Source organism: Vulpes vulpes, chromosome 12, assembly GCF_048418805.1.
Source record: "Vulpes vulpes isolate BD-2025 chromosome 12, VulVul3, whole genome shotgun sequence".
In the NCBI taxonomy this organism is placed as follows: domain Eukaryota; kingdom Metazoa; phylum Chordata; class Mammalia; order Carnivora; family Canidae; genus Vulpes; species Vulpes vulpes.
In genome coordinates this window covers 12971417-12988266 of record NC_132791.1, presented here as the reverse complement: position 1 = coordinate 12988266, position 16850 = coordinate 12971417, and the positions used below count along the sequence as shown (strand labels likewise).

Here is a 16850-nt window from a genome sequence, read left to right as displayed (position 1 = left end):
CAGATAACAACTGGTCCAGAGACCTTTGCTCCCAACACCCCAAGATGTCAACAATTTGAAAGGAAATTCATAGAAGGGAATTCAAAGGTTTGGTGCATTTGCTTTTCTACTCCTCTGTCTGTGAGGAAGTAAGTACACACCTCTCCACCATGCCAATTCAGACGCTATTTAAACAGGTATAGGATTACTTTTTTTCTCATATAACAGTAAGCCTGAGAAACGAACTAGGGGTGGTGGAAGGGGAGGTGGGTGGGGGGTGGGGGTGACCGGGTGGCGGGCACTGAGGTGGGCACTTGATGGGATGAGCACTGGGTGTTATTCTGTATGTTGACAAATTGAACACCAATAAAAAATAAATTTATTAAAAAAAAAACAGTAAGCCTGAGAGAGATAGCTGATATCTTCAGTTATCTGCTATTTTCTTGACCTTCTGTCATGGTCACAAGATGGCTGTTCCAGCTCAAGGCAGAAATAAGACCCATATCAAGAGCATGGGTCACCCTTGTGAGAGAAGCCACAGTGTTTTCACCAACCTGTTTGTCTATTCTTTTACCAGTATCACACTATCTTGATTACTGTGGTTGTATGTATAATAAGTCTTAAGGTCAAGCAAGCAGAATCAGTCTACCAGCTGTGTTCTTCTTCACTTTGTTTTTAGAAGCATTCCAACAGACTCCCTCTTCATTTTCATTTGCCAGTATTTTAATACATGGCCACTCCTTGCTGAGAGGCTGTAAAAGCCATATTTAAGTTTTAATTCAATGTGCAAAGTTAGATATACTTGTTGTGTTAGCCTCATGGTGTCTGGCTGCAACTGTAGATGTCAGGAAACCGAGCTATGCAGAGGTCCATGGCATCATTGCCAAACCTACAAATGTACCACATGAATGGGTCAGCGCTGGGAACCTCCCATAAAAAGTATCAATAGCCACAAAAAAACCCGAAAACTATAACCAACACTTGTTAACCACAAGACCTTTGTTCCTTTTCTATGATATCGCTACCTTTTACCTTGATTTTGGAGGGCACAGAAGATGGAAGGGGCAGATGAGGAAAGATGAAAGACCTTTCTTCTATGGCAAGTTTCTGGGCTAGGCAGACCAAGCTGATGGAATGGGAGAAGTTCTGAATTAGATGCAAGACTGACAATTTAACTGTAGTAGACTTTAACATTTTCATTTCATTTCATTTTTTAGTATGTTTAATGACAAGAAGCAATGGGATCTGCTGAGATAATGTTAAAGGATGGGAAGGGGAGATCTGACACAGGATTATAGTTGGGCGTGGGGGTTTCTGGAGGAAGATAAATTCACTTCCTGATTGTGTCCCACTGAGTTCAGTTCCTTCAACAAACTGGTTATGCTATAAACTACAAACCCTTTTTCTAATCCTGACTGCTGACCCATTGCCCTGACTCCTAATAAGTCTTTCTGGCTCTTAACTGGTATCCTTTTCATTGCTGTAGGGGTGCTGAAACTGTTATTAAAAGACAACTTTAAGAATAATATTTGGTGTCTGTGGGATAGGAGAAAGCCCAGGAGGAGTACTTAGGAGAGATTGTAACAGGATAATAACCAATCCTGGTTTGTCACTGACTGCCTTTGTGATCTCTTTGTCACCCTGGGTTTCCTACTCTGAAATAAATGGGCTAAAGAAAATGATTGTAATAGACACCTCTTGTGATGGTTGCCTCGTTCACTTTATTCTCAGGACATTGCCTCTGATACCTAGGGATGCTATGGGTCCATGTGCCACAGCCTCCCTTTAGAGCTGATTAAGCAGGAGAGGACATCTATCCCAGGCCAGGCAGGCTCTCTTTCCTGCAGTATTGAATAGGGGAACGCAGAGATGGAACAATGTTGACATTGACTATCATTAGTAACTGAGAGCAAGCCACCCCCACCTGCTGCTGCTGGCCTCAGAAATTCCCAGCTTCTTGCTCTTCTTAGGGCTTAATGGCTCAATTCTTCCTTTCATCTGATTCTGCAGTTTTTCAGTAAATCCTTCACTTTGTTTAAGCTGCCCCAAACTGTTTTCTATGACCTGCAATCCACGGTAATTTTTTAAAGGGTCCATTCAACTTCTAGAATGTTATTATTCTTTGATTTAACGGTACCTGTTAATCTTGAACTGAGAGGAGTTGTAACCTTGGGTGTTGGTAACCACAGACACCTAGCAGCCACGCAGTGGTGAGTGACTGCAGTTTTGGCAGTCCTTACACTGATGAATACTGAGATATTCCTTTTAATAACATCAGATTTTTAATTAGGTATATTTACATTTGTTACACAGGGAGAACAGTTTTAGTTTGATAGTTTATGTTAGAGGTATATGTGATGTTTAAAGAAAAGGATTTGCCTCCAGGGCAAGAAATAGGTGAACCAAGTAATATTTTAAAAGTCACCATATCGAAAGGCACTATTATTAAACACTTGAGTCTAAAAAGTTGAGTGATACCCAAATTGGTTCATCACTTAAATCTCATGCACTAGCAGCCCACTGAACTGATTAAATTCAGTGGGTATTTTGAATGCAACTGATGTTCTTTAGTTAATTCTCGGAGATAATGCTGGATATTAAAAAGTTGAATTCAAATTAAACATTTTGTTGTAAAGGTCATATAATATTACACTATAATTTGATATGGCACGGTATCAAATACCTATCAAAATAACTTTAGAGTGAAAATGTCTAATTGGAATATCAAAGTTTAGAAGTGTAATTAGCCCCTTTAATATGAAACCTAACTATGGGCCCTTTATGGTTCTTTAAAAAGTTACTGTTACTGATTTCCCAAAGTGAAAGGCATGCCACTCAGTGGATGGAAAGCAGTATTGCAGAGAAGAGATAGCAATGATTACATTTTGAGATACTAGTTTTTGGGATTTTGCCACCTTGACTTGGGGGAATGGGTAAGCAAGCTGAGACTAAGAAGGGTTATGTGAGTTGTTCTAGAATTAACTTCATGATTAATATTAGTGGCATGACTGTTATGTTTGTATACAGAGATACAGACTGCAAAAAAATTATTTATGTATAAGGGTAGTTCTGAATGAGGGGCATTTTCATACCAGCCTTCCACTTGGACATTTGGCAATATATGGAGACATCTTTGGCATGTGTGTGTTACTGCATCTATTGGGTAGAGGCTAGGAATGTTGTTTAACATCCTACAATGCATAAGACAGTCACCACAACAAAGAGCCAATAGTATTGTTGAGAAATCTGGTTTATGAAAATTAGTTTCACATGTTTTTACTCAATTCAAATTCTTTTTAGTCAAAACTCTTCTAGATATTCATATAATAAGACCAGCTTTACTTTCTAATAGATAAGCAATACTTTATAATACAAATTCATTTTTCTGCAATGATTATGTAACTTTGTAAACTGTTTCCAAAAGTCAGGAAAAGTTTGAATATTCACACATAATCTCCCCCAATCTCACCTTGCTCTGTTACCAGTTCAAAGCCTTTCCTTTTTTCATTGCTCACTTCCTTTTATTCTGGATTATTTTATTTTACTAAATAACTGAAGCACTGACCAGAAGCAAATATAGTGAGCATATTTAACATTTGGATACAACTTGTCTTTTTATAAAATTATAATTTCATTTTTCTTAGATTTACAAATTTTTTTTCTTTAGCCTCGAGGCAGGTGGAGATCCATCTTATTCTCAGTTTTTGAAAAGAAACAAGTTTCAGATTACTAGGAGAGCCTGAAATGATTCATTTCTTTCTGTTGGAATTAGTCTGTTTAGGGTAAGTAAAATGTTGGATTTACCTGCTTTTTAAAAAACTCTGATGCTTTTTATGTTGTCATATTGGTCCTAATAATTGATTTAATTATACCTTAGAATAATAGTGACATAGACTATCACTGGAGGTGTTGCAAAGAGTACTTCATATATATTACTTTTTTAAGAACAAATGTATCCTTTATGAAATTTAAGATTGTCAAATGTAAAACCTTTTGGGAAACACAATCCAAATTGTGCTCCTAAATTCATAACACCACAATTCCAAAGATAAAGGAATGCATAAAAAGTATGGAAAGTGAATACGCTTTGATTTTCCCAGTCTCCAGTCTCTTCTCACCAATTTATTCCTAAACTATTTGTTGATTGCACATTACCCTCCACCTCCATCAAAAAGGGAAAAACCCAGTTTAGTATAATGGTTAAGACAATGGATTCTGGCTCTGATTTGTCTGAACATAATGTAGTGATCAAGCGCTTAGATTCTGAAGTCAAGCCACATAGTTTGTGGTATGCCATTCAAGGATTTCTTTTCCAGCCTCATTTCTCACTTTGTAGTCTAGCCAAAATTCCTCTGTCCATCTCTTATCTAGCCTGTAAGGCCAGGTCACCTTACCACTTCCCTGAAATAGTCCTCCTCTTCTTGGAACTGCTCTAGCATGGCACCTATGCTTCTCACTACCAGTTCTGTACAAATGACGTGTGTGCCTAAAAAACTTTTAATCTCTTAAGAAAACACAAGCTTACCGAGGGCACGATATTACTGTATTCTTTTTTAGATCTCCACTAAATCACGACGTGCCTTGCACACTAGCTTTGCTTGACAAATGTCAGGTGAATCAATTTAAAGAAGTTAATCCCACTCTGAACCTCTACCCCTCTGGCCTGTACAGGTTTATCCCAAATCATAGAACTTTATATTAAAAAGGGTGAATGCAATGTATGTAAATCAAATCCCTAAAAAAATTTCTTGAGGACCCAAAAGAGTCCCCAAGACTCTACGAGGGCTACGCAATCAATACTTAGCATATTTCACATCTTAGGAGAAAAATTTAAAAGTTCTTTAAAATAATAAATGTGCTAAATTTTTTTTTTAAGATTTTATTTATTTATTCATGAGAGACACGGCGACAGAGAGAGAGGCAGAGACACAGGCAGAGGGAGAAGCAGGCTCCATGCAGGAGGCCGGACATGGGACTTGATCCGGGAGTCCAGGATCTCACCCTGGGCCAAAGGCAGGCCCTAAACCGCTGAGCCACCCGGGCTGCCCAAATGTGCTAAATGTTAATGTAAGTAGTTTTAAAATTCACTACATTTTAAAATTCACTACAGAGGATCCCTGGGTGGCTCAGCAGTTTAGTGCCTGCCTTTGGTCCAGGATGTGACCCTGGAGTCTTGGGATCGAGTCCCGCATTGGGCTCCCTGCATGGAGCCTGCTTCTCCCTCTGCCTCTCTCTCTCTCTCTCTGTGTCTCTCATGAATAAATAAATAAAATATTTTAATAAAAATAAAATAAAATTCACTACGTATATATTCCTCTGCCCATTCTCCTGGAGCCGGCACCGTTTGCAGCACGAAGAACGCCGGACCCTGTCTGGGAGAACCAGGCTCAGCCCTGCAGGAACAGGCGGGAAGCCGCTGGCCCCGCCCACTCCCAGGACACGCCCCCGCCCCGCCCCGCCCCGCCCCGCCCCGCCCCTAGCGTGCCGGCGCCGGGTCCCAGGGCGCACGCGCAGGGCTCCTGCAGGCGGCGCGCCCGGGCGCGAGGCGGCGGCCCCTCCCCCACCCTGGCCGCGCACGGCAGGAACCCGTCGCCGGGGCTGCTGCGGCTGCTGCTGTCGGTCGTCGTCATGGACTCTCCGTGGGATGAGCTGACCCTTGCCTTTTCTCGCACGTCTATGTTCCCCTTTTTTGACATCGCCCACTACCTGGTGTCCGTGATGGCGCTGAAGCGTCAGCCGGGTGAGTGCGGGGAGCCGCACACCGGCCCCCTCAGGGTGCCTCTCCCGGGAGGACGGCCGGAGCCGCCCGAACGGCCCGGGGCCTGGAGACGGGCTGGAGGGGCGCCGGGGCCGACCCGCCCGGCCTCGCGAGCGCGGGGGAGACTGAGGCAGGGAGCGTGTGTGTGTGTGTGTGGCCCCGGGAGTCGTCAGAGGAGGCGCGACCGCGGGTCCGGCCGCCGCGGCGGGCAGGGGCAGCTGACGGGGAAGACGCCGCTGCGGCGTGTGGGGGCCGGAGCGCCTGCGCCGCCCTCGCCCCGCGCGGTCCCCGGGCGCCGCCGCCGGCCTGGGGACCCCCGGCGTTCACAGCTCACCTGCGGGGCGGCCCGGGGCCTCGGCGCTCCAGCGCCGCCTGCCGCCCAGGGCGTGACCCCGGGGTCCCGGGATCGAGCCCCCCGTCGGGCGCCCCGCGTGGAGCCTGCGTCTCCCTCTGCCTGCGTCTCTGCCTCTCTCTGTGTGTCTCTCTCATGAATAAATAGATAAAATCTTAAAAAAAATTATAAAAGTAAGAACTGTTCATCAGAAGACACCATTCAAGGGCTGAAAACACAGAGCACAACCTGAGAACGGGTATTTGCAAAACTAGAACCAACAAAGGATGTGTAAATAAAGTGTATACAGACCTACATATCAGTTACAAAAATATAGACAGTTCAGTAGGGAAAAAAATGTGTTTAAGGAAGAGGAAGACGAAGGAGAGAAACTTTAATGGGCAGTTACACACCCACACAGAGTATTTCTAAAGAGCCAAGAAACATATGAAAAAGTGCCTAAGATGGGCCGCCCGAGTGGCTCAGCGCTTTAGCACCTGCCTTCAGCCCAGGGCGTGACCCCGGGGTCCCGGGATTCCCGGATCGAGTCCCACGTCGGGCTCCCTGCACGGAGCCTGCTTCTCCCTCGGTCTATGTCTCTGCCTCTCTCTCTCTCTCTCTGTGTGTGTCTCTCATGAATAAATAGATAAATAAAATCTTTAAAAAAAAAAAACCGTAAAGGTCACCTGGGGACAGAGCCCCCCCCCCCCCCCCCCCCCCCCCCGGACAGCAAGTGGAGCTTGGTCGCTTGGAATAAGAGAGTTGGAATAAGAGAGTGGCTCTGCAGCCCTGAAAGTTGTGTGGACGCTCAGAGAGCCCCAAGCAGGGACACTTGTCTTCTCCGGACCCAGCTCTGTCACCGTGCTCTGCAGCCGAATAAAGTGATTGTGGTTGGAAGAGAGGGGATCCCCCTTTTTCCGTCGTAAGCGTGACGTCGTCCAAGGGTCGTTTGGCACGGTTTCCCTACAGCGTTTTGAGGGTTTCTTTATCGTATATGGTCAAGGAGCAATATTTGTCTTTTTTACTCTCAGAGTATGTTTATGCCTGTATTGCTTTACTTCTGCAATTATTCTGCTTGCCTTTTGGATCCTTTTTGACTCTCTTCTTTCTTTGAGCTCAGGCATTTTTGGTTTTTTTCTCCCTTTTCCTACGTTTTATCTGTTCATGCCGCCTGGTCCTTTAGGGAGAGTTCATTAATGAGTGAATGAGGGCTTGGAGAGGTGCTGTAACTCTTGGGGACTGTTTTTTGTTTTTGCTTTTGACTCTTTGCTCTCAGAAATATTTTTCACTTACATTGATGTTTGTAGCTCAGTCTTTTAAAGCATTGTTTGGTCGAAGTTTTGCTCTGGAAAAGGTGGATATTGTATTAAATCAGGACAGATAATCTGTGTAAGTGAAAGTGTTTCCCTGATTTGAAAAGAAGTACCTTATAATGCCATATTCAGTATTTGGAGTTCTCTTGTATAGGCCAAATCAGGTTCTCAAAGTGTGGCCCGGGAACCCTTGGGGTTCCTGACACTTCCAGGTCAAAATTATTTTCATAATAATATGCAAATATTATTTGTCTTTCCTTACACTCATTTTCTCACAAGTGTGCAGTGGAGTTTTCCAGAGGCTACATGACCTGTGATGCTGTAACAGTTTGAATACAGAAACAGATATGAGAATACAGCTGTTTTCTGCTTGAAGCCAGAGATAAAAAAGGATTTGCTAACATAAAACAGTGGGACCTTCCTCACTAAATGTTTGCTTTGGAAAGCACTTATTTTTCATAAAGAATACATAATTGATGTTAACATTTAGTATGTTTATTATTTTTAAAATGAAAAACATTAAGTACTCCTTTAAAATTTTCTCAACAATTTCTAATAAGCTAAATATACCTGTAACTCACATAAAAGCCCTTTGGGGTCTTCAAGAACTTTTTTTTTCAAGTCTGACTTTTTTTTTTTTTTAAATCTTTTTTTTTTAATTTTTATTTATTTATGATAGTCACAGAGAGAGGGAGAGAGAGGCAGAGACACAGGCAGAGGGAGAAGCGGGCTTCATGCACCGGGAGCCCGACATGGGATTCGATCCCGGGTCTCCAGGATCGCGCCCTGGGCTAAAGGCAGGCGCTAAACCGCTGCGCCACCCAGGGATCCCTCAAGTCTGACTTTTTAATGGTTTAATTTGCATGTATTCACCTTTTAAAATGAAGTTTGTGATTTTTTTTAAGATTTTATTTATTTATTCATGAGACACAGAGAGAGAGAGAGAGAGGCAGAGACATAAGGCAGAGGGAGAAGCAGGCTCCATGCAGGGAGTCTGATGTGGGACTCTATCCCGGGACCCCAGGATCACACCCTGGGCTGAATGCAGCTCTAAACCACTGAGCTACCCGGGCTGTCCTAAAGTTTGTGATTTTGGACAAAGGCATACAGACATGTGATTGCCACCACTATCAAGATATCCAATAGTTTCATCACTCACCCCAGATTCCCTCCTGCCCTTTGTAGTTGGCCTTCCTCCAGTCTCTGGCAACCATTCATTTGCTCACTAAGTTTTAGGGGCGCAAGGAGTCCTGAGACCAAAAAATTTGAGAAGCACTGGAGTAATTTAATGCTGAAACGGGATTACATCTTGTGAATATATTTTATATATGTGTGTGTGTGTGTGTGTGTGAGAGAAACATACTTTACATTCCAGTACCAGTGCTTGTAAACAGGTGAAAATGATAGAATTCATACAAAAGAGTGTACCAATTTAAGCTTTTACCAGAAGTATGTTAGACTGCTTGTTTCTTCCTCAATATTTGCTCCCCCCCCCACTGTTATCATTCTTAACTATCTTATTCTGATGATCAGAAAAATAGTTTTCATTTGTACCTGTCAGGGTTACTGAGTGTATGCTTCTTAAGTTTATTGGCAATTTGTATTTTCACTTTTCATTGAGTTGATCATATTGTTTTTCCTATTTAAATTGTATTGTAATACATTTTTTAAAATGATGAATCAGGGGCTCCTGGATTGCTCAGTCAGAAGAGCATGTGACCCCTGATCTCAGGGTTGTGAGTTTAAGCCCCATGTTGGGTGTAGGAATTACTAAAAAATAAATAAAAATAAAAATTAAAAAAATGATGAATCATCCTTGTATTCTTGGAATAAGCTCCACCTGTTTGAGTATCATTTTAATTCACTAGGGATTTTATTTGCCAATACTTTGTTTAAATTTTTATTTAATTGGCAACTTTTTCTTATCCCCTGTTGACTGATTCTCTAGAACTCAGACCTATTGTACAATATAACTATAATTCTTCTATGTAGTACCAGGATTCTTCTTATCTTTATTCTCTGGAGCACATTACTCTTTGAGACTCCTGACTTTTGGAATGTATTTTATTACTGCCAATACCTCTCTCCTCACTTGCCTACCATTTACATCTTATATATCTCTTCCTAGAGCTTAAACAATGCTAGTGGAAACAGGGAAAGGGGATTAACTCCTTCTTTCTGTGGTATGGATAAGGACAGTGTCCCTTTGCTGTTTGGTTCAAGTCGTAGGCTTCAAATCCAAGGAAAGATGATGGTTTTCCTCTTTCCTTTTCCACATGACTTGTATTTAATAATTTGGATTGTTTTTTATTTATTTCTTTTTTTTTAAGATTTATTTTTATTTATTTATGATAGACATAGAGAGAGAGAGGCAGAGACACAGGCAGAGAGAGAAGCAGGTCCATGCCGGGAGGCCGACGCAGGACCCGATCCCGATCCCGGGACTCCAGGATCGCGCCCTGGGCCAAAGGCAGGTGCGAAACCGCTGAGCCCTACCCAGGGATCCCCTGTTTTTTATTTCTTAATTTACCTCCATTCGTCAAATAGTTAACTTTAGTTCCTCCTAAACCTTGGCATCTGATTTTCTATAGTTTTTAGTTTTGGCTAGTAGTCATAGGTTTTGCTTGTTTGTTTTCCTATTCTAGTAGGAAGTTGGAAAATGCTGTCTTGAGAGTTATTAGTCAGAAACCATTTAACAGGGCACCTGGCTGGCTTAGTGGTTGACCATCTGCCTTTGGCTCAGGTTGTGATCCCAGGGTCCTGGGATCAAGTCCCACATCAGGCTCCCTGTGGGGAGCCTGCTTCTTCTCCCTCTGCCTATGTGTCTGCCCCTCTTTATGCGTCTCATGAATAAATAAAATCTTAAGAAAAACCCCACTTAACAGAAAGTTTATATCAACTTTAGTCTCTCTTATCTTACCTTTTTTTTTTTTAAGATCTTATTTATTTATTCATGAGAGACACAGAGAGAGAGAGAGGCAGAGACACAGGCAGAAGGAGAAGCAGGCTCTATGCAGGGAGCCCGATGTGGACTCAGTCCCGGGTCTCCAGGATCATGCTCTGGGCTGAAGGCAGCGCTGAACCACTGAGCCCCCCAGGCTGCCCCTTATCTTACATTTTATTTTTTTTCTTACGTTTTAAATCTGCCTTCTCTCTTTTCTTATTTAAATCTTCATTAAAATTAACACATTTCTGCAATCATACATTCATATCTAGTTGCTATTTTTGGTAAAACTTCCTGAAAATTTAATCTACAGTTATTTCTACTTGATTTTTTACAAACACAGTCTATTTTTCCTGTTAATTCTCCCCCATTATACTACAGGGGACAGTATTGGTGATCTGGCAAGACAGTGATATTAAGAAAGTTCATAGTTTAGGAATATCTAAAATATTTCAAATACTGCTAACCTCTCTCGAATCACAGGAAGTTCAGTTAAGCAAATGTTCATTGAAACTTTACTGTGTATCAGGCACTATATTAGATTTTTTTTAAAAGATTTTATTTATTCATGAGAGACACAGAGAGAGAGAGAGAGAGAGAGAGAGAGAGAGAGGCAGACACACAGGCAGAGGGAGAAGCAGGCTCCATGCAGGGAGCCCGACCTGCGACTTGATCCCGGGACTCCAGGCTCACATCCTGGGCCGAAGGCAGATGCTAAACTGCTGGGCTACCGAGGGATCCCCCAAGATGCTAAGGATACCAAGACGAAAGATGTTGTTGTAGCCCTAACAATGTTATTTTCTCCCATGATTTCTATCGTTTCCATATCACCAATGAGTTTTGCTTTCCAGAACTAGGAATCCAGGAATAAAGCCTATTATTGTTTCTCCTTTTAATTTGTGGGAGATGAAAGGATTTATATGTCAAGAATTTGTCAGTTCTGAGGTTTCTGTAAAGGTGGCAGCATAATTTTGCTGTCTTTATGAATCCACACATAAAAGCATACAGAAAAGTACAAAAATCATAAATGTACATACAGCTCAATGAATTTGCAAAATGAGCACATCTATTTAATCAATATCCAGATAAAAAAATTCATGAAACCCCAAAAGCCTCTTTTGTTATGTGATGTTTTAAAAAGTGACAGTTCTCCCAGTGTAGGGTGGAAAAGGATGTTCAGAAATGACAGTTCATAATTTACTTCTATTAGAGAGTCTTACTTAAATGTCTTTAATTTTTAAGTGAAAGAATATTTGACATGACATAAAATATTGGTCAGGGAGTGTGATGTGGTAAAAAGAGCTAATAAAATCAGGACACCAGTATTAAAACTCTATCACTAACCGGGTAGTTTCAGATAAATTAAAACCCAATATTTCATCTGTGCAGTGAGTGGGCTGGACTAGAACAACAGCTGAGCTGTCTTTCCTCCTTAGGAGTCTCAGTTTTGGCTCTAAAGAGATGTTCAAGCTTCAAAAATTTTTTTTTTCTTTAAAGATTTTTATTCATGAGAGAGAGAGAGAGCGCGCGCGAGAGGCAGAGCGACAGGCAGAGGGAGAAGCAGGCTCCCTGTGGGGAGCCCGATGTGGGACTCAATCCCCTCAATCCCTGGTCTCCAGGATCACGCCCTGGGCTGAAGGCGGCACTAAACCACTGAGCCACCTAGGGATCCCCTGAAGCTTCAAAGTTTAAAGATATTTTCAACCCTTTGTTTCCCCAGTAGTGGTAAACTGCTTTCTGTAGTTGATAACTCTGTGATACTGTAGTACTTTTTACCTTTTTAACAATCTAGTTAACAATTTTATACTTAATGTCTTTATAGCAAATTCTCTCTATTAAAATAACTATGTATTTTGTTCCCTGACTGGACTCAGACTGGTACAGACTGGTACAGAGTCCTAGCAGTGGAATTTAACTTCCTACTTTCCAGTTTGCATATGTCAAGTTAGGATATCTAAAGTTCTGGCTACTTCCTGTCTAGATCCAGTCAGTATAACGTCATTAGTTTTAGTGGGTCAGTGTGATGTTGGATGGATTCCCAATATGATCAAAATCTCTGTGACTTTGTTAGAGAACAGGAGAGTTGACATAGAACTAAGGCAAGATTGCAATATACTGTTCACCTAGTCAGGTAAAAGAGGTGTCTCTGGGGTTCCTTCAAATTAATATAGAAAAAGAATTTGCTTACCAGGTTTTAGGGGTTATATTGATTTGTTCCAATAAAAATACTGCATCTTGAATACAGCTGCATTTGGAGTCACTACTGTCTACATTTCTGATAATCCACAAGCATTCTCCAAGATCCATCTGCTTAGTACTTATAGACCAAATAGGCAAGTTAAATGGGATGTGATAGCTATCACCACCTTTTCATCTTTGACGTTTTTGGTTATGGCACCCATCTCTGGTATTGCTTTTTAAAAATACCTTGAGGGGGAGAAGAAGCTCTAGGGGCTTCTACTCGAATGTTTCTACCATACTGATTCTGACTCCATAAATCAGAGGATCACTATGGGCTTTGTGTCACTTGCCAGCTACTTCTATTCTAGTTATACATTAAGGAACTATGGAAATAACCACAAGGTGGGTCTGTAGATTTACTTGGCCCACTGTGATCCAAACTTGATCCAAAACTGGAAGTAGAATATGACTTTATTTTCTAGCTTTCATTTCATAATGAAAATATTTTGATGTTCAAGTCCATAGGTGATTATGAGTGCTTCAGAACTCATACTTTTTTTGTTTCTTTTCTTTTTTTCAGAACTCCTGCTTTGAATTAGAGTCAGATCTCAATGTGACAAATTTTCTTAAGAGTTTTGGGGAATATCACAAACATCTAAAGATAGGACAGATAATTTTTTGTCTTTTAAATATGAGCATGTTAAAAATAAAATAACATCTCCTAATGTCAGCTTGTTCCTTAGCTAAAGGAATGTTTTAAAACTGAGAAAAAAAGCAAAGAAACCATATTAACTATTTTTTTCTAATGACAATTATTTATATGCAGGAAAAGATATACAAGCTGTTTCTGGTTACCTTTCTGTATTTTCACAGTTTAACTTCACAATAAACTAATTCTGATACTGGTATGATATATACAAAAGAACATAACACCTAAAGAGATTTGTCATAGGATTGCCTCATACTGTAAAAATGTGTTACCATAGTGTATATACTGAAAAGAGCTCCATAGAAAGGCCTATTTGAGTTAAGGGAAATTTTTCTAGCGGACATAGTTTTGAAAATTAGACAAAAAAGATGGATGTGAGAGAGACCCTTCTTCAATCGTTCTTTTCCTTTCTTTTTTTTTCCTCTAATAAAATCTTCGTTTCACTGATTTAAGTGTCTTAGGGTTATAAGTACTTCCCTAGTGCTATGGTGTGTTGTTTTCATCTAAGCCTTGCAATAAGAATTGAAAAGAATTTTATCTGGGGCTCAGAGAATAGAAGCAGCCAGAAGTTAGAAGTTGCATTTTGCCTGCTTTCTCTGCTGGTAATGATCAGTCCGTTCAGTAGATATATCAAGTGTCTGCTGTGTACTAGGTAGTAAATATGTCTTTTTGTATATTTTCTTATTTTAAATCCTTATAAGTTATGTATTACTCCCATTTTATGAAAGTTGAAACTTAAGCCGGCAGGGTTTAGTGATCCTACAAAGAGGTCACAAAACTGGTATATAATTCCAGCTGCTTCTTTGACTTGTGACAATACAAAGGGAAGTTAATGGTAGTTAAAAATCATAATACTGAGCTCTTGAAATATTTCACATATTTTTCTGTCATTCAGTACATTTATAGAGTACCTACTGTCTAAAGTCTCTTAGAATTTTAAGAGATAAGAACTTTATAATGGAGCTAACACATATACAAAATCTAGAATGTGATTATGTCCTAAGAGGACAGAATAAAATGTGCAAGTTGAGGAAAAAGGAAAGTTATTTTGACCTAATCAGAAATGAGTATTACATGAGTGAATCATTTAAATGAAATCACTTAGTAAATTTGATTTGGATTGTTTTAATGGTCAAAGGAAAACCCAGGTATATTAAAATTTGGCTAAGTTAGTGAGTGGTGGGTATCAGGTAGCTGAAGGTAATGGTAAATCTCCATTAGAGTAGTACCCAGGAACACAGAGGACAGACACCAGTGAGTATTCCTAATCGTATGTTTATTTGAGGTAATAAGTTATCTTAGAATGTGTTCTTCATAGTGACTGTGCTGTGATGGGCTTGTTATGGCTGTCATGCAGTTAGGACTCTCATTTCCAGAATGCATTCCCAGAGCTAACCAGAGTATGCCTGTGAGAGAGAGAGAGAGAAAGGGACACACACACGGTAGGATTGGGAGACAGTTAAGAGTAAGGGGGATAAAGGGTGTGTATGTGTAAATAAGCATAGGGAAAAAGTCTGGAAGTTGTCATTTCTCAGGATAGGAGTGTGATAGAATGGTAGAAATAGGAAAGGGTAATTTTTTGCTTATTTTGATTTACTTATATAATAATAGTGATACGTTAATACTTATTGCTTACTGTGTGCCAGGTCCCCATTCTGAGTGATTTCAAAGTACTCACTTGTAGTTGATTTTTACAACAACCGTGTGGTGTAAATTACTTTTTTCTTTACCACTTCCGTATGTGTATTTTTTCTTTTTTGAAGATGTGAGAAAGCAAACAATCAACTTGTTGAGTTCACACAAAGAGTAAGTGCTGGTGCCAGGATTTATACCTGAGTAGTTAAACTATAGAGTCAATAAGCACTCTATATTAAGCACTCTGTAATTGCTTTTTTTTTTTTTTAAGATTTTATTTATTTATTTGAGATAGAGTGTGTGCCTGTGTATACAAGTTGGAGGTGGGGCAGAGGGGAGGGAGAAGCTGACTCCCTGCTGAGTCTGATCCTTGAGCGGATCCTGACTTAGCCAAAGGCAGACAGACAGGCGCTTGCTTAACCGACTGAGCCACGCAGCACCCCTCTGTATTGCTTTTCAACATGAAGATGGTGCAGTATGGAGGAATCTAGTGACCATTACCTAAGAAAAGATAATACTCATTTGTTAGGCTGACTGACCAATGTTATAATCAGTCACCACTCTGTGGTGCTCTAGTGCCCATATACATATTTAGGTAGGTAATAATATCTAAGTAGAGACATAGCGGTATCATATCTTACATGGGGGTTTGGCTCTAGAGATAGCATATATTATCAAAATAATTCTTGAAAATTCTTAGGTTTAAGGAAGTTGCTACACTGAAGATTGATGTCCTGCCTTTTAGTACTTTTCTCATAATTGATTTTTCTTCCAGATTTGGAACAGGTCACCATTTCTTGAGTTCTCACCAGACGTATATCATTAAACCTTGGCATCACATGTTCACTTGACAGGATATGTACACCACAGAAAATGCACATCTGCCAACTCATGTTCACTCCTGGGCACGTTTTGTTGTGTGGAATGGTGGGTTGCACTATTTGACTTTTATCTCCTTTTTTCTCCCTGAGCACATACAGATGAATTTCCGTGTTAATACAAGTATGATGATGTTACCCTAACAAACTCACACATACATTTATGTAGTTAGTTTTGTTGTTTGTTTTTGCATAAATGGGCATTTTCCTAAGAGATAACAACAACTTGGTTATATATTCTTGCAGACCTTATTTTATGTATTATTTTTATGTATATGTACTGATCAAAATACATGGATTTCTGTACAATAATGATTTCTTATTGTACATATTGTTTATATACACACATATATATATATATATATATATATTTTTTTTTTTTTTGTCTATCAGTGCATGTAAAGCTGCTACATTCTTTTAAATAGATGCATTGTATTGGATTGGGAGTCCCTGGTGGCTCAGCAGTTTGGCGCCTGCCTTTGGCCCAGGGCGTGATCCTGGAGTCCTGGGATCGAGTCCCTTGTCCAGCTCCCTGCATGGAGTCTGCTTCTCCCTCTGCCTGTATCCCTGCCTCTCTTTCTCCCTGTGTCTTTCATGGGTAAATAAATAAAATCTTAAAAAAAAAATAGATGCATTGTATTCCACAGATTGGGTGTGACATAATTTGTTAAAATTTTGTTTAATTTTATAATTAGTAATAATTCAGTTAAAAGAATTCAAATATGATTAAATCATCATAATATTATATCATTATCATATCATAATCAATATAATTAAATAAATTTGACCATCCTCACAAATCCCAGGCTTTCTCAAGAGATATAATAGGAGTTAATTTTGGTGTATTGCATACCCTTTGCTGTGCATTCCATGTGTATGCATCTTCCCATGTTAATATTGCTATATCACACGCTTGATTGCTTCTGTATAGTATTCCATACCACAAATGATCATGATTTGTTTAAGTCTTCTCTGATGATAGTCATTTAGATGTTTTTCATTTTTTTTTCACAGCATTATAAACAACACTGCTTTAATATTCTTGTATGAAATTCCTTGGACACTTGAGTCAGTTTTAAATTAAAATTTTAATTTATACTCCCAAGTTACTCTTTAAAATGA

At 40.1% G+C, this 16850-nt stretch overlaps 1 protein-coding gene across 3 annotated transcripts in view; it reads left to right on the top strand.

Moving 5' to 3' along the window:
• Positions 1-5479: 5479 nt before the first annotated feature.
• The window catches only part of TMEM38B (transmembrane protein 38B), a 55462-nt gene continuing 44091 nt past the window's right edge, over positions 5480-16850 (top strand). For 2 of the 3 annotated variants that reach the window (XR_011995456.1, XM_072727785.1), the window contains exon 1: positions 5484-5719. Coding sequence is in view for 2 of the 3 variants with exons in the window: in XM_072727785.1 (XP_072583886.1) it covers positions 5608-5719 (112 nt within the window). In the remaining variant the exon portion in view is untranslated. Of the gene's footprint in view, positions 5720-15625; positions 15778-16850 lie in introns of all 3 variants that reach the window. The other variant, XM_072727786.1, reaches the window with a different exon arrangement.